The sequence below is a fragment of the Stenella coeruleoalba genome (genome assembly GCF_951394435.1).
Source record: "Stenella coeruleoalba genome assembly, chromosome: 2".
In the NCBI taxonomy this organism is placed as follows: Eukaryota; Metazoa; Chordata; class Mammalia; order Artiodactyla; family Delphinidae; genus Stenella; species Stenella coeruleoalba.
The window spans coordinates 124,169,335-124,195,179 of NC_137147.1; the positions used below are offsets into that span (position 1 = coordinate 124,169,335).

Genomic DNA, 25,845 nt, shown 5'->3' on the forward strand with positions numbered 1-25,845 from the left:
CAAAAAATATGGGGCAAAATTCTTTAGTTTTTCATACTTCAAGACAGATCAGACGTTGTAAAGTAAGTTTTACTCTTCATTATATAACTATAATGCTCCTTGGGAACAAGATAATGACCACTGTTTACAGGGAAACATAATTCATACCTGTTTTTTGTGAACATGTATCTTTAAAGATTTCTTTTATTACAAAGGTAAGGATCCAGAGGCAGTGTACTACTTTATCACTTTCAGTATATTCAGAAAGATTTTTTTGGCAAAAAGAAATCCAGGAATTACTCAATGTTATCTAGAAGTTAGAAAAAATTTAAAGAAGTTATAATACAATATTTTCTTTACAATTACAAATTACCTATTATATACAACTCAATACAACATTGCTTACTCCCTTCCAAAAAAAAGTATGATAATATTTGTTAAAACAAGGACACAAATATCCTAATATTCCTTAAATCAAGAAATTCAATATGCCATAGAAATAAAAGATCAAAGGGAACATGAAAATATTACCAGTGATTATTATCTCTGGTACCTGGAATGATATGTAATTTTTATTTTGGTCTTTATACATTTTCTCTTTTCCCAAATTTTCTACTGCAAATACTGCCTTTTTTAATTCAGGAAAGAATGTTATTTTAAGAAAGGAACAAGCAATTATAGCTGAAAGAAGTCAGTAAATTTAGATTTGTTTATTAACTAATTCAGAAATAAGAGAAAAATCTGATAATTTGTTCATATTTTTTCATTATGCTGAGGACCACTCTTAGAATTTATTTATATTAAACCTGTGAAAATGGTCTTAGTCTCAAGCAGGGGTTCCTAAACCTTTTTTTGGAGGGGAGAAAGGAGGCCCACCTACTTCTTTGACAATCTGAAGAAAGTTATGAACTCTCTGATGTGAAACCCATCTTTTGGGTTAAGAATCTGATTTGTGAATATTTACAACATATTTAAGACTCTAATCCTTGATATAAGCCATCATCATATTATTCTATTCTTACACTTTTGTGGATTTACACGTTATTGTGTGAGCAAATGTTTTATTGATAAAATATTGAATGCCAGAGAGCAATTTTAAAGAAACTATAAAAGAAACAGTAACATAATTTGATTACTTATCTTACCTTTTCCTTCAATTGGAAATACAGAAGTAGTGCAAGGCACTTTGCAGCCATGTGAGATAACAATTTATCCGAGTTTTGGAACATACAGGTCTATAAGAAAACAAATAAATTTACCTACTGTTACTGAATGTTAAAACTTATATTTTAAAAATCTAGATCTTAAAAAAAAAAACCAAAAGCAAATGGGCTTACTAATTTAGAATTGATGTCAGATGATTTTAAAAGCATTTTAATTATATCTCTATATTTCTCCTTTGCATGCAATTCAGTTTCGACAGATAATATTCTGGTCATCATCACTTTAATCACTGTTAACCGAAGGAGCATTATTTCTCGGGTACTGTTCATCTGAAAATGTCTCTGCAAACACACAGGTGCTACAGAAGGGGTAGCCAAATTGACAGAGGATGGCTGATGCTTGCCGTGAACATCAAGGATGTTTGAGCAGTCTGAGGAGGTGGTTGTAGAGCAATCTTGATCTGAAAATGCTGGGTTGAGATAAAAGATGTAATCATGGCTGTCATTTTCAAGTGTGGCTCCAAGAAGTACTTTCCTGTATAATTGTTCTAAAACTTCAAAGAAAGCTTTCATTTTGATTGCCAAATATATCTTACAAGAAGGTCGACAAATCCAAATTGTAAATATTAATCTTAGAAATGGGATGAATCTCTGTTTCTTCAATAAAACCTAAAATAGGAAAAATAATTTAAAAATATAAGTGTTATATACATTACATTACAAGGGAAAGGCATCTGTTTCCACTTAAACATTTAGTCTCTCAAGTTAAAGGTAATACTGATGGCTTAATTTCTAAAAATGGAAAATTGGTAATAAGATTATTTTAAAACAATAAAAATAAAATTTATGTTTTTCATATAGATTTAAGATCATAAAATTATTTTTAATTTTATTACAGTAAAACTTTAGCTTTCCTCTAACATTTTTCAATGGGCTGTCAGAGTTTCTCAACCTTGGCACTATTAACAGTAGGAACTGGGTAATTTTGCTTTGGGGGAGCTGTCTTGTGCATTGTAGGAAGTTTTAGCAGCATTCCTGGCCTCCACCCACTAGATGCCAGTAGCATGCCCTTGGGAGGCAAAATCATCCAGGTTGAGAACCATTTGGCTAATTACTCAAATTCATTAACTTTTACCTTCAACTTATAGATGAAAACCTAAAGTTAGATTGCTATGTGGTCAAACTATTATGGTTATTGCTGATTAACTCCCAACTTAAAATTATATGATAATATAAAGAAACCCTGGTTATCATTTATAACATTAAATTAAAAAATTTTAAATGCCATCCCAAGAAAAAGACAAGACGTTAAGCAAAAGCAATCCAAACGTGAGCAAACTGTATTTTGTATTTGCAGCTGGATATAAATTTAAACATCCTGGTTGCCCCAGGCTCCTTTGACCTGATGGAGACCAGAAAGAGTGGGGAGAAAGGAAAGGATCAGACATGGCTTTTAAAGCAGAGAAATGGGCAATCAACTGATAACTGAATATTAGAGAAAGCATGTAGTTACTATACAGCAAGCGTGGCTAGGAAAAATGAAAGACTTTGGTGCAAGCAAAAGAGATTACTGAATATCCTTTCAATGGAATACTGGAGCCTCTGGGAATTATCGGATCCTACTAGGGCTTGGTCTTTTCACTGCCTTTGAGCTATTTTACACCTTGGTAAATTGTAGGTGACTGATAGCAATGCAAATAATTCTTGTCTGAGGACATGCTCATAATTGTCTGGTGAAGGGGCAACCCTTCCTGCAGTGGGAAAAGCCAGTTTTGCTTCCATCGGTAAACTCATTTCAACATTCCTTTACTCTATATAAAGTCAACTTTTCTTTTAAAATGGTTGTGACATTTGTCTAGTTCTTTCATTAATTAACTAGTTAAATAAAATCGTTGTTCCACGTTCATTTTATATGGGTCATGATTTTGTCCTTTTAAAATTTATATTTAACAAAATCCACAAAATTCCCTCCTTTACCCGGACCCACTTATAAATGCCCATCTTTAACCTCCTTCCTTCCTCACTGGAAGAGACCTCATAGGGAGGGCTGTCACTTTTATCGGGTCTCCCTTTTACTATAGGGCTACTGGCCTGCCCTTGGTCTTCAAACCTCCCTCTCCACTGGTTTCTTCCCCTTGCTTAGCTTGTGAGGAATTTCAATTCCTGGTCACCCCTACAAGACAAAGCCACCCTGTTCTAGTCCTCCAGTGCAGAAATAAATATTAAGAAACCTATAGATTTTAAGGTTACAAATGAAGCTTCTGTAAAGTTTTCACTGAATTCTATTTTCAAACCGTGGTGTGTATCTCACACAATTTATAAACATAACTTAATACGGTAATATCAGTAACCTTGTTCCATCTGATAATGTTAAAATTTACCTGAGCCCTGTGCTCCCAGAAAGCAGCCATGGTTAAGAAGCACTGAACCTTCTGTGTTCCAAGAAAGGGCTGACTGTATTTCCAGATAGGAGCCACCTTCACCCTTCCTTACTGACTCCCTAGTTTTATAAAACTCCCCATTTTTTCCTTCTTTGAGAGGTTTTCCATTAATATACATCCTCCCTGTTGCAATACTTGAATAAAATCATCTCCTTAATTGTCTGGTATATTTTGTCTGTCACATACTAGAAATTAGTTTTCATATTCTACTTCGAAGATGAATTCCATCATACTTATTTTACTTTATATTTTAGTTATAACATTTCTTCCCAATAAAACTACTGACATTTTTATATATATCCTATTACATAAAATATTCTGTGACAATATTTTTTATTTTAAAACTAATTTAATCAGTAAATCTATCTAATTAGGTTTTAATATTATATGCTCAACTCTATTAATATAATTTTCAACCACAAATGGAATTATTTTTATTTCAATGTTATAGCAATAAAAATACTTCTAATAATATTCCTATACATCTTAAGTCCTTAAATTTCACCACAAATGAGAATAAAACTGCTATTTCAACTATTTTTCAACCTATAAAAAGACCCATTTCAAATGGTTCAATCATTTCAGCACACAAAACTAAAGTGAATGCCAATAAATAGGTAAACAAAAAAGCATTTTGGGGGTTTGGCGGGGGGGTTGGAGGGAAGGATGGGCTGTTTTCTATCACGGTGGGACCCAGGACCTTGATAAGAGTGGTTATGAGAAATCAGATTGAAAAGTTATAAACTTGAAGATACAAAGAGTCAAAATGATGCTTTATAGACAGAAAGAAAAACAAAAGCATCAGCTAGGGGTCACAAATGCCAGGCAGATAACAAATGAACGAAGACAATAGGTGCTAGGCTGCTTCTACTGTGACTATTATAAACCCTTCCTAATTACAGTGTCTTTTAAGATATTAATGCTGGCCAAAGAAACCTGCATTGAAACAAATGTCTATGGTAACCCACTGAGAATTGAGAACTGCAGTTGTTGTTTTAAAGCAATCATAGCACTAAAGGAAAGGACAAACCCTGAAAAAACGAACTAGGGGATTAACCAACCACACTTTTTTCCTCGTAGTGGCTGCTATGAGATTGGGACATCTCAACCTGCATTACCATGCTGGTCTGGAGGAAGGCATACCCCTCCGACACCAAGCTCTTACGAGACATCGCCAAAGCGAAGTGTCTGGGGAAGGATGCTCAGAATGCTGAGAGGCTGTGGAGCCAGCTATCCTGGATAAATGAGAGAGATCTGTCTAGCCTGTAAAGGACACAAACGTTAGGAGAGACCTAATTAGGAAAAGTGAATGAGCAGTGCTTCTCAGAGTTCTTTCAGAAAACGCCTCCTGGAAAAGGAAAGTTAATTCCCACATCAGGGGGCCTAAGGGGGTGCCCATTACAAACACAAAATTTGTTTAAAGTCTCTCTTTTATTGTTTAAGGACTGTAAACTATCTGAATTTTGCAGTCAAATCCTAATAGAATCATGCTTAATATAAAAAATATATTCCCCACCCAGCTTCACATAAAATCAATGATTTAGGGATAATAATTACTGAAGTTTATCGAGCGCCCACTATGTATCAGAAACTGTTTTAAGTGAGTAATAGCTTCATAACAACTGTAATAGGTTGGTACTTAATTACCACACCCATTTTATGATAAGGAAACTAAGGCAAAAAGAGATCAAGTTACAGAGCCAGTTAAGTGGCAGAATCAGGATTTGAACCCAGAAAGTCTAATTTCACAGCCAGTGCCCCTTCTCAAATTTCCTCTGATGTTCCAAAGCCTCAGGGCAATGGGTGAATAGAAGTTCTCTAATAAACTTAAGTGTAAGGAGTAACTCGCACAGCCTAATCTTGAACAGTTTCTATAGGTACTCCCACAATAACTTAAAGCAGAATACTGATCCTCAGAATCATTTCTACATGCTGCACAAATTCTAAAATCAAGGGCAATTACTATACAACTTCCCAACTATGCAACTTCCCAGTGCAAACTACAATTAATTTTTTCAAATGATACTCAGCAACCAAAGGTTGAAACATTAATTAGGACACCCATTTGATTGATTTTTACATTAAATTACTTTTAGTAGCTACATCAAACCCAGGGTGAAAAGCCTAACTATCATACTTTGATATCAGTTCATCAACAGTTTAAAGGCAGTATAAATAGAAGTGACTAAGACCTTGATTTAACTTCATTTAAAATAATTTCAACCTTTTACAACAATTAACTCAAGATGGATCACAGGCTTAATACTTAAAATTAACCTTTTAGAAAAAAAAGGAGAAAATCTTTGGGATCCAACGCTAGGCAAACAGCTCTTAGACTTGGCCTTCAAAGCCCAATCCATAAAAGTAAAAACTGATAAACTGGACCTCAACAAAATTAAAAACTTTTGCTCTGTGAAAGACCCTATTAAGAGGACAAAAAGATAAGCACAGACTGAGAGAAAATATTTGCTAACCACATTTCCAACAATGGACTAGTATCTAGAATATATAAAGCACTCTCAAAACTCAACGTTAAAAAAGATAATAATAATTAGGAAATGGGCAAGAGACATGGACATGTTCACTAGAGAGGATACAGAGCAAGTAAGTACACAAAAAGATGTCCAACTACATTAGCCATTAGGGAAATGTAAATTAAAACCACAGTAAATACCACTATCAATATGATTGAAATAAAAATTAGTGACACCAAATTCTGGCCAGAACATGGAGAAAGTGGACCACTCTACATTGCTGGTGGGAACACAGAATGGTACAGTCACTGGAAGACAGTTTGGCTGTTTCTTAGAAAACTAAACATACTCTTACCACGTCGTTCCAGCAACTGCACTCCTCGGTGTTTCCCCAGAGGAGTTGAAAACTTATGCCCAGAAAAAAACCTGCACGTGCATAATTGCCAAAACTTGGCAGCAATGAAGATATCCTTAAGTAGGTGAATGAATATATATAAACCGTGGTACATCCACTCAATGGAATATTATTCATGCTAAAAAGAAAGTGCTATCAAGCCATGAAAAAGACATGGAGGAAACTTAAAAGCGTATTACTAAGTGAAAGAAGTCAATCTGAAAAGGCTACATAGTGTATGATTCCAATTATATGACACTCTGGAAAAGGCAAGACTATGGAGACGGTAAAAAGATCAGTGGTTGCCAGAAGTTGGGGGATGAGGGGAGGGATGAATACATGGAGCACAGGACTTTTAGGGCAGTGAAATTACTCTGAATGATACTACAATGATGTGATTATACATTTGTCTATTATAGTCTAAACCCATAGGATGTAAAACACCAAAAGTAAACCCTAATGTGAACTATGGATTTGGGTGATTATGACGTATCAATGTAGGCTTATCAACTGTAACACATGTACCACTGTGGTATCCCATCTGCAGATGCTGATAATGGAGGAGACTATGCATGTGGGGGGGGGCAGAAGGTATACAGGAAATCTCTGTACCATCCTCTCAATTTTGCTGTGAACCTAAAACTGTTCTAAAAAATATAGTCTTTAAAACAAAACAAAAAAGCTAAACATGCTACCATATGACCCAGTAATTACACTCTTGGGCGCTTATTCCAGCAAAATAAAGACTTATTTTCACACAAATACCTGTATGTGAAAGTCCGTAGTAGGTTTATTCACAGCAGCCCCAAACTAGAGACAATCCAGTTGTCCTTCAACGGATGAATAAACTGTGGTACATCCATACTACTCAGTAATAAGAAGGAAAGAACTATTGATACATGCAATAATTTGGATGACCCTTAAGGGAATCATGCTAAGAGAAAAAAGCCAATGTCAAAAGGCTGCATACTGTATGGTTCAATTCTTGAAATGACAAAATTAGAGAGCTGGAGAGCACATCAGTGGTGCCAGAGGTTAGTGAGGGCCCCTCCCACTTGGTGGGTAGGGTCATAATGGCCTTGTGATAATAGAACTGATGGGGAACACGCTAACCTATATATGCGATAAAATTGCGTTGAACTAAATACACACACGTAAATTAACAGAAGTAAAAGGGGAATCTGAGTTGGAGCAGCAGATTGATTGTATCAATGTCAATATCCTGGTTGTGATACTGTACTACAGTTTTGCAAGATGCTACCATTGGAGGAAACTAGTTGAAGGGTACACGAGATCTCTCTGTATTATTTCTTACAACTTCACGTGAATTTACAATTAGCTCAAAATAAAAAGTTAAATTAAAAAAAAACAATTTCAGCTATAGGCATCAGCCTTCTGATCCTTAGCAATAATATGCATAAGACTTCATTAATATCAACTAAAATATAAATGTAAACTCATTAGAACTTTGATTTTAAAAATTTCTAGACTGAAAACTGAGAATGGTATTTAAAAATATTTTCTTAAAAAGTATTTCTAAGAAATAGAGCTTTTAAGTGCATAGTCTATTCACTAGAAGACATTCTCCCACAACTTAATTTTAAAATTATCAGAAAACAAGCTGCTAGTAATTTACTCCTTTGTCTAAAAAAAAAAAAAGATGACATTACTTTTAGGGAGTATTTTTTTTTACATAAACTCTACATTAAATTCAGAATACAGAAAAATAATTACTTTCATGGTCAGTATGTAAAGTAAAAAACTGCTTTTCTTTCTATGAGAAGCTAATGGTTTGCTAAGTGACTAGAATCTCTCAATACTGGGCTTTGGCCTAATGGAACAATAGGTTCAAATCTGACCACAGCCAGACAGGTTACTTAATCTCTCTCTCCAATAACAAGGCTGCTGTGATTCTTGAGGCAGAAGTTGAGGCACTCTAAACAAAGGCTGCTTCTAAGATTCCAGTTCCTTCCCCCAACTGAGATGGCATTTACTTTGTCCAAAAAATTAAAGTGGGTCTGGTTAGACTCCACAGAAAGTTGGGAGGGGGCGGGGAACCTGGGTGGCAGTGCCAAGATTAGGAAAGTCTGAGAGGGCAGTGAAGGCACTGAGAAGGCCCAGAAGATGAAAGGACAGAGGTTCCCATCATCCATGTCCACCATCAGGGCCATCATAGCTGGCCAACTCTGATTTCAAGAGCACCTCTCTACCCTATTGACAAGAGGGGGAAGGATATGTTCCAACAGCACATCCTGTGTTAGGCACCTTCCCTTCGCTCTGCTAGTTCTACTCTTCCCCTTTCTCTGCGTCCCAACATGCTCCTGTAGTAGATGGGGGGGGGGGGGAAGGGGGGAGAGGGAGAGCAGGAGACTGTTCTTTCCAGTTTCAGGAATGGCTCCTTCTACTTACCTCCAGGCCTAGAGCAGGTACTGGCAGTTACCAGCCCCCAGGGTACACCATCCCTTGCTCATTTCCTTAAAACAAGTTTTAGCTGCCTCAGAATCACTTGCCAAGGCACGTAAAAGCAGACTGCAGGCCTTACCCCAGGAGTTTCAGATATAGCAGTTCTGGGATGGGGCCCCCAAATTTTTATTTCTAACAAGTTTCCAGGTTATTGCTAAAACACTAAGAACACTTAGACCCTGCCTCATGTTTGTAAATCGTCCTCCTATTAAACTCTTGTTGGCAGGACTCTGATCCAGGTCAGGCATTTTTTTTAGCATAAAGAAAAAACCTGATAATTAAGTTATAGATAAAAGATAAAATGTATGATTAAGACAATACTTAAAAGTGTTTTTCTGTCAACGTGGTATACTGGTAAGAACCTGGGATCTGGGATCTAGAGTCATATGTCTCTACCACATCAGGGTCACCATGGGGCAAGCTACCACCTCAGCTTCAGTCTCCTTCCATGTTCAAGGGCATAATGACGCTGGGAGGGTTAAGTTAAATGATTGTCTCCGTAATAATCCCCAGTGCACATCTGTCAGTGTTTCCTACGCCCCAGGTGGCCCTGCTAAACAAGATAACACATGGCAGGAATGACTCCAGGCCCTGCCCACCCCACTCCTTCCTTTTACTTCCTTTGCACTTCTATTTATGGTGTGAAATTGTTAAAAAAAATGAATGAACATGATTTATTTTGAGAAAAAACAATGCTCCTCCCCCATTTCTTAAAGGAGTGGCAAGTTAAGAAAGGCGCAAATAGAAGACACCGTTTACCAGATTCTTTTTTTAATTGAGGTATAATTGATATATAACATTATATTAGTTTCAGGTGTACAACATAATGACTCTCTCTCTCTCTCTCTCTCTCTATATATATATTGCAAAATGATCACTACAATAAATCCAGTTAACATCCATCAACATAGTTTCAAAAATTTTTTTGTGTGATGAGAACCGTTAAGATCTGCTCTCTTAGCAACTTTCAAATATGCAATACAGTATTATTAACCATAGTCACCATGCTGTACATGACATCCCCATGACTTATTTATTTTATAACTGGATGTTTGTAACTTTTGATCCCCTTCACTCATTTGCCCTCCACCTCCCCCCACCCCACCAATCTCTAACAAACACCGATCTGTTTTCTGTATCTATGAGCTTGGTGTTTTTGTTATTTTCTTTATCATCCATCGACACATACTTAGGTTGTTTCCATTAATTGCAAGCAAACGAATCAGGCAGCAAATGCAAAGGCAACCTACAAAATGGGAGAAATGGGAGAAAATATGTGCAAACCATATATCTGATAAGGGGTTAATATCCAAAATATATAAAGAACTCATATAACTTGATAGCAAAAACAAAAAAAACTGATTAAAAAATGGGCAGAGGATCTGAATAGACATTTTTCCAAAGACATACAGATGGCCAACAGGTAACACTAATGATCACTAATGATCATCAGGGAAATTCAAGTCAAAACCACAGTGAGATACCACCTCATACCTATTAGATTGGCTGTTTATCAAAAAGACAAGAAATAACAAGTGTTGGTGAGGATGTGGAGAAAAGGGAACCCTTGTGGGAATGTAAATTAGTGCAGCCACTATGGAAAACAGTATGAAGGTCCCTTAAAAAAATTAAAACTAGAACTATTATATGATCCAGCAATTCCACTTCTGGGTATTTATCCAAAGGAAGTGAAAACACTAACTTGAAAAGATATATACATCCCTATGTTCACTGCAGCATTATCCACAATAGCCAATACATGGAAGCAACCTAAGTGTCCATCAATGGATGAATGGATAAAGAAAATGTGATATCTATATATTTATATATCTATAGATATAGATATTATTGTTCAGCCATAAAAAAAGAACAAAATCTTGCCATTTGTGACAATGTGGATGGACCCTGAGGGCATTATACTAAGTGAAATAAGTCAGATTAAAAAAGACAAATACCATATGATCTCTTTGATATGTGGAATCTAAAAAAAAACCCAAATTCATGGATACAGAGAACAGACTGGTGCTTACTAGAGGCAGGGGGTGGGGTGTGGGAAAAATGGTTGAAGGTGGTCAAAAATAAGTAAGTCATGGAATGGAATGTATAGCATGGTGACTATAGTTAACAATATTGTATATTTGAAAGTTGCTAAGGGAGTAGATCTTAAAAGTTCTCATCACACAAAAAATCTGTAACTATGTGAGAAGATGGATGTTAACTGGACTTATTGTGGTGATCATTTTGCAGTATATACAAATATTGAATCATTATGTTGCTCACCTGAAACTAATGACTTTCTCCATCAAGGTTGGGTCCTCCTGAGATACTCTCAGTCTCCCAGCACCACTGCTGTCTTACAGAATGTGTCACAATTGTACTTTAAGTTATCTGTGCAATAATTTGTAACACTCCTGCCTTAAGAGGAGTCTGGTTCATCACTTCTTCCCCAGCTCCTAGCACAATGCCAGGTACACAGTAGTATTAACAAATATTTATTGAATATGTTCATGGCTGAATATTCTGCTTCAGTCAAGTTCTCAGGGATTTATTAACTTCATTCATTTAGTGTCCATGAGTAGTGTGTATGTCCAAAATAATCCTAAAATCAGTTCCAAAGTTCATTTTAGTACCGTTTTGATCTCAAAAAAATTTTTAACTGCTGTGTAATTTTTAACTTATGAATTTTAAAATACAATAAAAATTTCATGTCAATAATTATAAATGCAGTACTATCTATAGCAGGGCTTGAGTTCTGAGCTCATTCAGTCTTTACTGTGTTACACACCTAACAATGTGCTCGAGCTGCACACGTTGAAGTCACAATAAAGTGCAAATTAAAACTACCCTTGAGGGAAAAAAATCCCTTAAATTAGCAGAATCAGGGCTACAAGAAGCTCAAGAGCCAGTAGTTAGCTTCCTTTCTTTCAGCATTTTTTTTTGCTGGGACCGTGAGGTCAAAGCGGAATTTCTCTATCCATCCCCATCCTCCTTTCCTGCCAGGTACTGCTGAACAAAGTTAGGCTAAAAGGCAGATGATGGGACTGCGTGTCTGATGGCCCTATTTACAACACACAGGTCCCGATCTCCCTGCAGTCCCAAGAATGGTGTCTGCTGTCATCAGGGCATAACCTGCTTACCCTCTCCACCAATACTGCGTGCTTTAAGACACAGCCTCCTGGGCAGTGATTCTTGACTTCAGTCACACACTGAACTCTCTGGGGCACTAGGAAAAATGCCTGAGCCCTAGGCACCAACTGAATCAGAGTTGCTGCAGTGGGGCTTGAGCATTTTTCCAACGATCAAGTCCGCTTCCATGCAGGGTATAAACTCAATTCAGGTTGAGTCAGGGTTTTATGAACTAAAACATCATAAGCGTTGATCATGAATTATTTCATTTATATGTTGTAAAATTAGTGTTTCCATTTGTGTGAATTTGATATCACCTAACTGAATGGAAAATGAAGTATGTCTGGTGAAATCTAATCAATTTTAACTTGTTAAAAAATATTATGCAATCTAAACTTTTAAATCAATGAAAAGTTATAATTTAAGAATTATCAAATTTGAGAGCACCAATACAAGAAAGCAACTTAGAATTATCTAGTAGCACATTCTGTGAAAGTGTGGTAATACCATGTTCCCTGGTTGTGATATAACTGTATCTGTCAGTAATCTTAAAAATTGTTGCAACCTGACCAAAGGATTTCAAGTGAAAAATAAAAGACCAGAGAAGTGGAAAAGCTAGGAAAAATTAGGATTCAACTCAGATACCAGTTTCTGTTAAGCAGCTCATAGACCTTCATGTCTTGGTTGAAGCAGCATTTTGCAAACACACTATCCAAACTGCGTGGGTGCTGAGGATGCTTTAAGACTGAATGTGTTCTCCATAACTATTCACATATTTATTCATTCCTTTCATTCCTTTTGGAATTCAAAACTGCCTGATTCTATAATCAGTAAACGTTATAAAACTGAACTTATAACTTACATTCATACTAGTAAAATACCACTTTTAATAGACTTTTTTACATTGGAGTCCCACTGCTACGAAAATTTGAAAATCACTGGACCAGGAGATTCCTAAAGCCTCTACGCAATTCCAGAAACCAAGAGTACTAGGGATGTCAGGTAGCAATCCAGGTTCCCAAGAAGGAAGCAGTAATTATTTACACAGAATGCACAGATAAAGTCTAGAAATTCATGGCATGAGGTTTTTTTTTTTTTTTTTTTTTTTTTTGGCCACGCCATGTGGCTTGTGAGATTTTAGTTTCTCAACCAGGGATCGAACCTGGGCCCTCCGCAGTGACAGTGTGGGAGTCCCAACGACTGGACTGCCAGGGAATTCCCCATAGCACAAATACTGTTGGAACCGTGTGAAATGTCTGAAGACAAAAAGAGTATGCAAAAATACAGTTGGGGTCTTCCCTGGTGGCGCAGTGGTTGAGATTCCGCCTGCCGATGCAGGGGACACGGGTCCGTGCCCCGGTCCGGGAAGATCCCACATGCCGCGGAGCGGCTGGGCCCGTGAGCCATGGACGCTGAGCCTGCGCGTCCAGAGCCTGTGCTCCGCAACGGGAGAGGCCACAACAGTGACAGGTCCACGTACCGCCCCCCACAAAAAAAATACAGTTGGTGGTGGTACTGAAGTTGAGGTATTGTAAGTTGTTTTCCAAACTTTTTGTGATGTTATTTTGTTTTTATAATAAACCAGTAAGAAATCATGGCAGAATTGAAAGATCAGAAGTTGCTAATATGTAATATCATTTAATATGTCTGAATATAACTGGTTTCTAATTATAATTCAACTATGTACTTCAAGGAGGAAGGGAAATTTAGAAATTCAAAGTTATGAAATATTGCTGAAAGTATAAAGATATAAAAAATAGCTTATTTTTTATTTATTTATTTTATTTTTTTTTGCTGTATGCGGGCCTCTCCCGTTGTGGAGCACAGGCTCCGGACGCGCAGGCTCTGCGGCCATGGCTCACGGGCCCAGCTGCTCCACAGCATGTGGGATCTTCCCGGACCGGGGCACGAACCCGCGTCCCCTGCATCGGCAGGCGGACTCCCAACCACTGCGCCACCAGGGAAGCCCTAATTTTTTAAAAATTGGAAATTATACACCAAAAATATGTAGTAGCCTTCAAAGTAGTTTTTTTATGAAGTTACCTCCAAATAGAGTACCTCTGTTCCAGGCTCTTGTTGAAATCCCTTTGGAAACTGCTCGTAGAGTTTTGCACTGTATATTCTTTTGAATATACAGTTAGATATGATACTTTCTGGGTGGATTTGGTTTAAAGGAACAGCCAGAAGTAATTAAAAACTTTTCTTGTATAATTTGCAGCCTGGCTTTTAATAATACACAACTTTAATTTTTTCTAATCTAAGCAAATGTTTAGCAAGAATGTTCTTTTAAGAATTTGTATTTTCTGAAAAGCCTTACACAGGACAAAGGAAAGAAGTCTTTAGGGCTCACCAGATGTGAATATTAATTTAATCATCAATCCACAGAATTTCAGTGCCTTCTCTATCATGCATGAGGGTTCTCACTTTATAATACATCTTTTCATTCCCCTCCCCCTGCAAGTCTTCAAGTTTTCTTCTTAAAAGGGGCTTCTGCTTACAATTTCATCAGTAGACTTGCTGGCCAAACGGGTATATTCTTTAAAGGAAAAACGGGCACATGTTCACACAGATAATAATTGTGTAGTCCTTCCATTAAAAGTATTTTTGCCTTTTTCTAAACACACACTAATCCTTGACAAGTCAATTTCTCTTGGACTTCCTTCTTCCTCTCTGGAGATTCCTTCTCAGACACGCTTGCTGGACCCCTTTCCTTCTACAGTCATTTCTGGGTATGAGACTGGTTCTGGACCCCTCCGGGATACCAAAATCAGTGGATGCTCAAGTCCCTTACATAAAATGGCATTGTATTTGCATAGAACCTATGCACATCCTCCCTTATACTTTAAATCATCTCGTACTTACAATACCTAATACAACATAAATGGTATATAAATAGTTGCTAAGCTGGTGGCAAGTTCAAGTTTTGGTTTTTGGAACTTTCTGGAATGTTTTTCTTTTTACAAATATTTTTGATCTGAGGTTGGTTGAACGTGGAACCCTTGAATACAGAGGGTTGACTGTAGTCCCTTAAATGTTTCAGGGACTTTCAATGTCTTCAATTAATATCTACATGCTAACAACTCAGAACCCACAGTTAGGTCTAGCTCTCTTCTGGGCTCCACACTCATGTATCTAAATGCCAGTGGAGAGCTGTACTCGGAGTTTCCACAGCACCTTCAATACAAACTCAACTCAGTCTATGGCCTCTCAAACTTGCCATCTCAGTGTACGGCACCTGTATCTCACAGTCACCCAAGTGAGAAACCTGGCTATGTTCCTGGACCCTTCCTAACCTCACTTCTCTCTATCCTCACTGCCACTGTTACAGTACACCACTCCTACCCTGGACAACCACAACAGAGTCCGTGCTAAGCGGCTGTTTCTTCGCCCACCCTACACCAACTTCTTTCTGAAAGACATCTCAACTTTCATTCGGATAAAGTCCAAATCCTTGAACATGGCTTAGCATGTCCTTTGAGATCTGGCTCTTGGGGTCTTCTCACCTCTGTGCCCCACAAACTTAGCTCCAGGCTTTCTCTGAGGGCCTCAGAAACTCTGTGCACTTTAAGGATTCCCAAGCTTTCCTTGGCCCATTCTTTCTAAATCACACTCAACCATTTCCCTCCCACTCTCAACCTTCAACTAGGAAACCTCCAGTCTTGGGGAGCCCTCCACATATCCAAGTCAGGATTAGAGGGCCCTGCCAAGTGCTCCCTCAGCCTATACACAGTATTTCTCTCACTGAATTGTCCATAACTATTTTCTAGTTTGGTTCCCCTATGCTTGACTACGAGCTTCCCTGGGCAGGCCTGAACCCAGTTTGCCCACCTAAGCCAATAAGTAGCTCATGTAGAAGGCACCAAAACTAGTATTCTTGATAAATGAATGATAATGTACAATAAAATACGAGGATATCAATTTAAAGTGTTTGCAATGACCCCCATCTGCCACAAAACATCTTAATATATTTTATTAAACAAAAACAGCTGATACGTTGAAATGCATACTTCCTTTATACAATTAGGCCTTTCTTTGAGGACATCGGTGGTAGTCAAACGTCTGGTGTACTGGGTGGCTTAGTTTAAGATAATGTCAACTACTGCCTGGATTACTGCAACAGTCTTTCACATTTGCCTTAACCTCACTCCCCGCTGCAGTCTTCTCCACTGAGCAGCCAGTGATCTTTTCAAAACATAAACAGATACGATAACTTTCCGACCACCCGCTACAAGGTCTTGCAAGATCCGCAGCCTGTCGCACCCCCCCTCCCCCACCCTCAACTTCATTACTAACCATGCTCCCTCTTACGCTGCTTGACTACCTGGCCTTCTTTCTTGCAGTTCCTGTCAACAGCAAAGATTATTCCAGCGTCAGAAGCTTTGCCCTTTTGATGTCTCTGCCTGAAAAATTCTTCCCTCAGTTCTTGGCATGGCTAGCTCTTCCTCACTCAGATCGATACTCAAATGTCACTTCCTCAGAGACCTTTCCTATCTAAAATAGCCATCGCGCCCTAGCCAATCTCGATCCCATTATTCTGCTTTTCTTTACATAACCTATCCCTATCTGATAAATAATTTTGTGTTTGTCGGTCTCTCTGTTAAAGTGACGAGGGCAAATGATTGCATCTATCCTATCTCGTTCACCGTTGTCTCCCTAACGGCTAGAACAGTGACCGGAGGGTAAATACCGGCTAAACGAAAAAAATGCACTTAATAAACACGTCCATCTCCCATACTTTCCACTCTTTTCCCTTTCATTCACAGGAATTCGTGAGGGTCGCTGTTCTGGCAGGAAAGCCCTTGAAGCGTTACCGTCACCCCACAGAGAGTCCTCTTTGCCACGCTAGGCGAGGCACGCCCAGCCTGGGAGCTAGCGGAGCCTCAGGGACCGAGAGAGGAGCCCAGGACCCGGCAGTCGCGTCTAAAAAGCTCTGAGGAGAGCGGCGGGACAAGGCGCCCCTCTCCTGGCTTCCTGGGGACTGACGCCTCCGCAATCCTAAGCCCTGGAACAGCCTCTCAGTCGGCCGCACACACGCCTCCCCCGCCGCCGAGGTCAGCGGCTGCGCCCACTTACCTGCCAGGGATCTGACTCAAGCCACTCTGCTTTTGCACCGCCATTCGAGCAAACCCCGGCCCCTACCGAGACACCGTAGTTCACGGAAAGTACAAGGCGTTTCCTCTTCCGCATGCGCAGAGGACCTGTTCGACCTACAGTGTTTCTTAGCAACCGCTTCGAGTCCATCCGCCAGGGGCGGAGCAGCGGAAGCCACGGGGAGGGGGAAGTGACTGAGGCCAATCGGAGACGAGTCCTAACCTCGATCGGCACGCCTCCTCTTATTGTCGCGAATGCACAGGCGGCTTTACGGCAGGCTAGGGGTGGGTGCTGCTGGGGTAAGGAGGAGGGAAGGAAGCAACCAACCAACCAAGTCGCCTCCACCCCCCACCCCCACCCACCCCGGACCTAGTTTACGGCTCCGGGCTCAGGCTCCAGTGCGGCCGCTGATTGGCTGCTGAAGGCTTGGTCCCATCCCAGTGACCCCAAAGTGCTGGAGGGAGGGGGCGGGGGTGGATCAGTGCAAAGTGCATCCCGAAAGCCCCCTGCCTAGATCCCCCGCGGCTGGCACTTCGGACCCTGAATGACCTGGGACCTCGCTGCCCCGAGACCTCCTGTGTCCCCTCGTAGCTGGGAGCCTCCGGCCCGGAGCGCGGCAGCCCCCTGCTCCGAGCCCTCAGACGGGCACTGCCCCCCCCACCCGAGCCGGGACTTCCTCCCTGCACCCCTGCCCCGAGGCTGCCCGGCGGCCAGGACCGCCGCCTCCAGTCTTTTCGGCAGTCTGGATGCTAGCCGGGCTGGGGCCGTGAGGCATCGAGGAGGATCAAGAACACCCGTGTCCGGCCCTGCCTGGGCTGTTTCTTCAATGGAGAAGTTGGTGAGTGTGGAGGAGGCTGAAAGAAAGAAGAGAAGCAGCAGCTGAGGAGACAGGTAAAGTCAGTTACCTCCCCTGAGGGGAAGGGGGCTAGCCTGGGAGGGAGGAGAATCACTGCTTCTTCCTGCTTGCCTTTTACCAGTCTCTTCCTCTGCTCCCCCTTCCTCAGAGCCCCCTCCTCCTCGCCCCAGGGGTACTGCACCACTCACAGGTTTCTGATTTCCAGGTTTGAGCTGGCTAGGGGAGGCGAGAGAGCAGGAACGGGGCTGCCCACCCACCAGAGAAGCAGCAGAGAGCCTCTGACCAGCATCCTCCATAAAGGTAATAAGCTAGCCCTCCCCTCCCCCACTGTTTATTCCTGGCCCCAACTCATTAAGCCGTGCTTTATTTTCAGGATGGTTACCTAGGAATGCAACCCTTTCCTGGCTCCCAGTTTCCCAGCAAAAACAAAAACACTGTCCGTGCCCCAATCCTTAACATTTTAATAACTTTTCTTTCCCAGGAACATGTTTTCCCCCTTTCTCTCTGTACAGTGTGTTTCCGTGTTTTGTTTTATCTTTTGGTGCACTGTACCATTTACCCAGCTCAGAGACTTTGAGACCTTTTTGTAGCTCCCCCTGACCCTCTTACTCTCATAGGAATTCCTCAGTTCCTTGTTAATGGCTTGTTAGTTCTGAATGACTCTGCTTTTCAGTTAAACCACAATTTTCTGTTTTCCCCTGTCCTTTCCTATCATCTTTCCTCTACCTCCATCAGAAAATCTTTTGAGTTACCTAACTGACAGGGGTTTGGTAGAGGATGGTACAGTAATACCTTGAAATTTGTAAGTTTCAGAAAATAATGTGACTTTTTTTTCTCTAGTAAAAAGTGAATCTGTGTACCTTAGTAGTATGAATGGTATGAAAGCAATACTCCCTCCCGAAGCACTTATGTATAATTAATTCTTTGAGCTTTTGTGTGTTTCTGTGTGACAGATGTGGATGGGCTCTGAAACTCTTATAAAAAGATAAATCGTATTTGTTATACCTCATTTTCTAATACTTATAAAACTTTACAGAATGTCTTGTTAATCATTTGACAGTCAGGAATTTTAAAACAAAAGAATGTTTTGGTGTGTTTAGAATCTAGGGTTTTATTTTGGCACTCTTCATAAGATTTCTCATTTCAAAACCTTTACAGAGAATTTGTTAAATTGAAATTTAAGCATCTAATTCATGTGATCACATTTCTGCTGCTGTATTTCGTTGCTGCTTCTGAAAATGCACTAAAGGTAGGTTTAGGACATTCATGTAAGTCCTAAAGAGGGGATGTGAACAGGGAAATTATGTAAGAGTTAATTCAGAAATTAGCCAAATGAATAGCTTCTCCAACATCCAATAGCAGGAGTATAAAGTGACTTGTTAATCTCAGAGTTATTTTAATATCTCAGATTGTTTAGGGAATTTTAGGTACAAAGAAGTACTTAAAATAGCAGAAGTTGTTAGGAAATCTTTGACTTACTCTGTTCTACTGGACTTTCTGCCTTCCAGAAAAGGAAATTAATGTCTTTCCTGATTCTTCTAATTGTCAAGGTACAGCTAAAGAGACTTTTAAGGGGCTCTGAGGGTTTGCATATTCTTGAAACCTGGAACTGGACACCAAAATGAGAGCGTATGCTACTGAATGGGATTTAAAATCAGTATCTACCAATGACTATTACACAGTGAGCATTTAGGGCACCCTTTGTATGTATATGTAGGGTCCACTTCATTTCAGTAAAAGCTAGGTAGAATGCGTCTTTCATTATTTAAATATGTGAATCACTAGAGAAATGCCTAATGATTCCTTTAGAACTTTTAAAAAATGCTAAAATACTTGAAATATGTTTTTAAGGTAAAAATGAATTATGTATTTTTTATTCAGGCCTTCTCAGTTAAATATATTTCTGCTTTAGATTGAACTCTAGCATGTTTTCATTTCTGAGGGATATTATCACCTGTGCTGAGTCAAGTATGTAAGGTAAAGAGAGGAACACTGCTTTCCTCTGGTTTCCAGTGAGTTCATTCTCATTGCTTAAATAATGTTTCGTTGATCCTCTCAGCTTTTAATGATTTTTCTAAGATTACAGAATATATATAAATTGTCAGCATCTGTTCTTAATATTAGCATGATTGAGAGTATTTGGTCTAGGTTATGCCAGTCATGTAAAATATTTAATTTAGTACTTCGTTACCAACATCGCCAGTTAGGTAGTTTATCTTTTTCAATCTGGTAGTTAACTTTGTGTTAATTCTGTTGTTGGTCACATTGTTTTGAAAGGAAAAAAAATTTTAAATACCCAATTTTTTTGGTAACCAAGTAAGATTTATGATCACATAGGAAGAATCACTGATTTTAATTGAAGTGTTGTATTTTGAGTATGCTATGGCCAGTACTTATTTTCTTCATACCTAAAGTGGTGCCATTCACAATTATGACACGTACAATATCTCTTTATTTGATAACACAGAAGTACATACTGTCCCTAAAAAGTCTAAAGTCAGGTAGTTTCTATAAGCATATCTAATACGTGACTTTTAGCCTTTCATTTCATTCTCAACAGAAGGCATGCCTTATGTGGAATGCTTGTCTCATTTCTTACAAACTTAGGTACCGACATGAGGTTGCTAAGGTGGTAATGCCAGACATGGGTTAATGAGATAAGATTGACAAGACTTCATCATTTATAATACTTGTGATTTATGCTTTGAATTGGGTCTGGGTAAGTGAATTACGAAATTTCCTCTATTGCCTTGTCCACGTTTCATGAAATTTGTTGGTCTTTCTGTTAGAACTTAGGAAACTTATAGATTAAGTCTTGCATGATAATAACTCCTTATGTTATTTGGAGGCCCAGTATTTGAAGGGATACCCTCACTTGTTTTGGAACATAAACACTATGGTGCTTTGTTGAGTGTTACTAAAATAACACTTCTACTTCATTTTGGGTTCCAGGCTCTTAGTTATATGAGTAGACCTCGTTAACATCCATCTCACCCATGTTGCACACTTCGGGCATTGTAGTGTTTCTGCACCCATCTTCCTTCTTAGGACTTGTGAACTATTGGTTTTTTTGTTTTTTGTTTTTTTTTCTCTCCTCAGGGCCAGTATCCTTGGAGTTGCTGATTTTCTTTCCTTTCCAGCCTGTATCTCTGTTTACTCTGCAAAGAAATGCTTATTTCTTCTTTTGAGTAGCAAGCTGTTATCTTGTTTCTAGTTTGTGTGAAATCTGAAAGCACAGTTCTAATGTGTGTCACTTAATCAAAAAAATGTGTGGCCTTTTAGTGAAAATAATATGTAAAAAGCCATTAATGACTAATCATTTATGCCAAAGGAAACTGGGGACACGTGGGCAAATTCGGTGGAAGTTATATAATTTTAGACAGATCTTAAATATATTTTGTTTTATAGCTATTTTATTCTTTATTCTGTGAGTATAGATTTCTTTTAATTATATGAAGCAAGAAGCTTTGGTTTTAACTTAATGAGGTTCACTTGGCATCTATATAGAAATTAGATGGCAACATTTTAATTCCTAAATTTATAGTTTCTAATACAGTCAACAGTATAAAAGCTCGGATGCCTAGATTGTTTTCTTTTGTAAGAAAAGTGTAGAGTAGAAAAGATGAATTTGTAAAATTTAAACACACCGTTAACATTGGGCAGTAAAATCTTATCTAAAAGTGATATACATTGGGAAGCAGCTCATTTTGATACATAATTCTGAAGTCTTCCTTGTTAGTATGTTTTTTTTTCTTTTTCTGACTGTGAAACCTAGAATGGGATTTCTAAAGATTGCACCCTCAGAGTTTTAGTCATTCTGAGTCAACTTACATTGTACATATGTTTATTTAGAAAATTGCCTCCTTTGCCATATTTTTTTATTTTATAGGTCACTACCATGAGCTATCAGACTTTCAAACTTGCACTTTTTGAGGGGGAATAGACTTTTTTCCATTCTCATCTCTGGGCTTCCTTTGTAGTTTTTAATAGGTAACTTTACCACTGGATATTATATTTACTAAGTTCAATAGTCTTTTTTCCCTGTACTTATACATACAAGGATGGTTCTACTCTAGTAAGTACAAACTCTCATAAAATTACACCAGGATGAAATTAACTCATCTGATGCTTTGAACTATTAGGATGTTTTGCTAATAAGTCATTGGCCTTCATAATTTAAGGTATGCAGTTGACAGGGGTCATGTGTGCATGTTATGTGTGTGTCTGTGTTTTTTCCCATAGAGACTGAAGCGCTTTTTTGGTTTAAACCTATGGTTATTATTTATAGAGCTTGGTATTGTCAGAAAAGAGAAAAAGGATCTTAACCATTCTAGGAGTATTTGATTCATTTGAAGTATGCAGAACTCTCTATTAAAGTTCTACCCAGGAATAATACCAGTGGCCAAAGCCTAGTAGTATGCCAGGCATGTGTCAGGCACTCAGTAGACTTTCATTTGTCTAATTGAAGCAGACCATGTGGGATTATCACAAGTTACTATTGTTTGTGCATCTTTCTTATAAGAGAGAAATAGTTGAGTCACTTTGACTTTTAACAAAGCCTTTCTTGATATTATTAATAAATTAATACCATTTCATATTCTTCTCAACCCCCACCTCACATGTCCTCCCCACCACTCCACTGCATTCATGGAAGTGATGATAGCTATATGGAAAGCAACAACAAGTACAAGGACTCTTAAAGACTCAAGACCGTAGAGGGTCGTCTCCACTTTTCTTGGGAGGCAGGGCGCACTTAGAAGTAAGGCTTCAGTGGTGTTCATTCTTGCACTGTAGGTGTAGCTCACATGTGAAGTAATCACATGTTCCTTTGTGGAAATGCTGCAGGCTCATCATTGGAGACATTGGTTTGCATTTTTTATTTTAGTACAGTTCTAGATTTATGGAAAAATTGCAAAGGTAATACAGGATTCCCATATACTGCACAATCACCTTCCCCTAATTAACATCTTATATTAATAGATACATTTGCCACAATTAATGAACCAGTAATGAACATTCTTATTAACTAAAACCCATACTGTATTCAGATTTCTTTAGTTTTTACCTAATATCTTTTTTTCTGTTCTAGGATCCCATCAAGGATATCACATTCCATTTAGTCGTTTCTTTAGGCTCCTCTTGGCTATGACTGTTTCTCAGACTTCTTTGTTTCCTTGCTTTTGATGACCTTGACATTTTGAAGAGTACTGGTCAGGTATTTTGTAGAATGCCCCTCAATTGGAATTAGTCTGATATTTTCCTCATGATTAGGCTAGGTCTATGGGTTTGGGGGAGAAAGAGCACAGAGGTAAATTGCCATTCTCATCATATCATAATAACAACATGACTTGACACTCTTGATTTTGACCATGATCACCTGGCTGAGGCAGTGTTTTTCAGGTTTCCCACTGTAAAGTTTCTTCCCCCCTCCCCCATACTATCCTCTTTGAAAGGAAGTCACATTTAAGGAGAGAGGAGTTGTGCTCCACCTCCTTGAGGGGAGAGAATTTACACAAATTATTTGGAATTTTGCACAGGAGATTTGTTTCTTCTCCCCCTTTAAAAATTTAATTAGTTATTTATATCAATACAGACTTATTGATATTTATTCTGTACTTTGGGTTAGACTCTAATAGTACTTTGACTATCTTCTTGTTCGAATTGTTCCATCTTGGCTATTGAGAGCTCTTTTGGTTGGCTCCTGTGTCCCTTTGACATACCCCCATCATTGCATTTTTCTTGGAGCACTTCCTTGCTTTTTGGCACTGTGAGATGCTCTAGGCTCATCTTCTATATTTCTTGCCCAGTCTTAGAATCAGCCATTTCTGTAAGGATAACTGTGCATTTTTTACAGCTTGCCATGTAGGAGTTGTTCTGATCATGCCTAGTTCAGTTAGAAGTGTTAAGCAGAGTTTTAAACCAAATATTATTTATTTCCAAGTGCATGTTTGTAAAGTCTTTGGCCTTCCTTGAAGAAATTTGACAAGGAAAAATAAGGTGTGAAAAGAGGAAAGGTTCAAAGTAGACCATACTAATTTGGATTGGTTGAAAATTCTGGTCTGTAGCCACCACCACCTATGACTGTCACTTTTCTCCATAGCTCATCAGGTTGCCAGGCAGCTTGACCATTCCTTGTTTAAGTGATGGAGGGCTTATTAGCACATCCACCCCACTGGGATGGGGTGGCAGTTCTCCCAGTGAGTAATTCCTAGAGGGATTCTGGTGTAATGCATGGAAGTCACTTTGCCTGTGTTCTTAACCTTAATGGAATTCACAGATCTAGGATTTATCTGACATGGAGAAAGATCCCTATTCTTTTAGTTGTAGAGAATTTTTTCAGAATCCATATGGAGAAGCTGGCAAGACTGTTAATCTTTTACCTAGTTTGGTGTATGCATAAAGGAATAAAAAAGTTTCAAAATTATTAACGTGATGCCTTTTGCATGTATGAAGAACCAGCATTTAAAGAAAATCTCCTTTTAGTTGTCATAGATTTCATTTTGACCCTGGCCACCTATTGTATTGAATGCAGATATATTCTCATTTTAATTGTTTAGAAAGAGTAAGAAACTTGCGATGTCAATTAAAAAGTAATTCAGTACTGAAAATATATTTTGAATAGAGCAAAAAGAAGAATTTGTGTTTGCATCCAAATTCCAAGTGTGTGATTTATTATTTTCCTTATTCATTAAAAAAAAAACCCTGCCTTTTTAGAAAAAAAAAAATTCCTGAAAATAAGTCATATCCTGTACCACCTTGCGGGTTAATGTAGATTTGAGATCATTTTTTCTAAGCATTGATTTAAGTTCTTTCTTTGCTCTGTAAGTTTGTTGTAAAGTGCTAAAATATAAGCTCATCAAAAGGTAGACTACTCAGGCAGCTATGTTTCTTTATTTTTTTAGAAAATTTCCCGTGATTGTTATTTCATTCGTTTTTAGGTTAAGAAAGAGCTCATTGACACTGGAATCTGGACACACTCTGAGCCCCCTACTCACGATGCTGTATGTGCACAATGGTTATTAGGCAATCCACGTATCAGGAAAAGGGGCATTCTTCCCGTAAGGTAAGTGACTGAGGGTCATAGGTCATCTGTGCTGTTCTGGGGGAAAATCCATTTAGCTTTTATTTCTCCTTCAGATCACCTAATTCATACTAAACACAGCACTTGCTAAAAGAAAATCCAGGTTTGTTTTGATATTGTTTGAATCTTTTTCCTTGCATAGTATGCCTTAAGTGCCAAGGTGATCATCCCAATTAAAAAAGAAAAATCTGTTAAAGATGATTGTTTTGAGTATATGGTAGTAGTTTCTATTAACTCCTTCTAATGGTCTTCATCTTTCCTTATAATGCTAAAAATAAGCAAAAACCTATTCCAAAAGGATTCTTGGTTTTAAAATTTCTAAGACAAGAGACTTAATTTTAGTGTCAGTTGAAAAAGTAAGTGAAGAGATGGGGGAAATCACGTTTATTAAGAAAACAAATTGTCAGGAAATTTCTAATTTCCCAATTTTCCTTGAGGAGATAGCCTGATATTTTTAAATTATATTACTTAGTAGTGATACTTAGGAGTTTTGTAATAACCATTTTCTATGTATGAAACAAGGTAGGATATGTGATTATACTATTAAGCTGTGATAATATGACCTAAGTTATGACCTAAGTTAGGCTTAAGTTGACCTTTGTACAGTCTATAAGGAGAAGTTTTACAAGGTAAACTATTATTGGTAACAAAATTATCCCAAGATGTCTAACCTACATATGAGACCAGAATGTCTTTAAAGGACTTTCACATAATTTTTTATTTTTAGAAGTGGAAGCTACTAATTAGGAGGTGAGTTTAATCTATACCTTAAAGTTA

The 25,845-nt window shown here is 38.4% G+C and overlaps 2 protein-coding genes across 4 annotated transcripts in view; one reads left to right on the forward strand and one right to left on the reverse strand.

Moving 5' to 3' along the window:
* LINS1 (lines homolog 1) overlaps positions 1-17,227 on the reverse strand; it is a gene marked incomplete at its 5' end in the record, with an annotated part of 29,320 nt that extends 12,093 nt beyond the window's left edge. Inside the window, 4 exons of one of the 3 annotated variants that reach the window (XM_079911589.1) lie at positions 148-289; positions 1,125-1,214; positions 1,317-1,811; positions 17,114-17,227. In XM_079911589.1, the coding sequence (XP_079767715.1) occupies positions 148-289; positions 1,125-1,214; positions 1,317-1,811; positions 17,114-17,227 (841 nt within the window). Of the gene's footprint in view, positions 1-147; positions 290-1,124; positions 1,248-1,316; positions 1,812-17,113 lie in introns of those variants that run through there. The other 2 variants (XM_079911590.1, XM_079911591.1) reach the window with 2 other exon arrangements.
* Positions 17,228-17,548: 321 nt separating this feature from the next.
* ASB7 (ankyrin repeat and SOCS box containing 7) overlaps positions 17,549-25,845 on the forward strand; it is a 49,119-nt gene continuing 40,822 nt past the window's right edge. The window contains exons 1-3 of the mRNA XM_079914099.1: positions 17,549-18,022; positions 18,193-18,287; positions 24,926-25,050. The gene's annotated coding sequence lies outside the window, so the exon portion shown is untranslated. The remainder of the gene's footprint in view (positions 18,023-18,192; positions 18,288-24,925; positions 25,051-25,845) is intronic.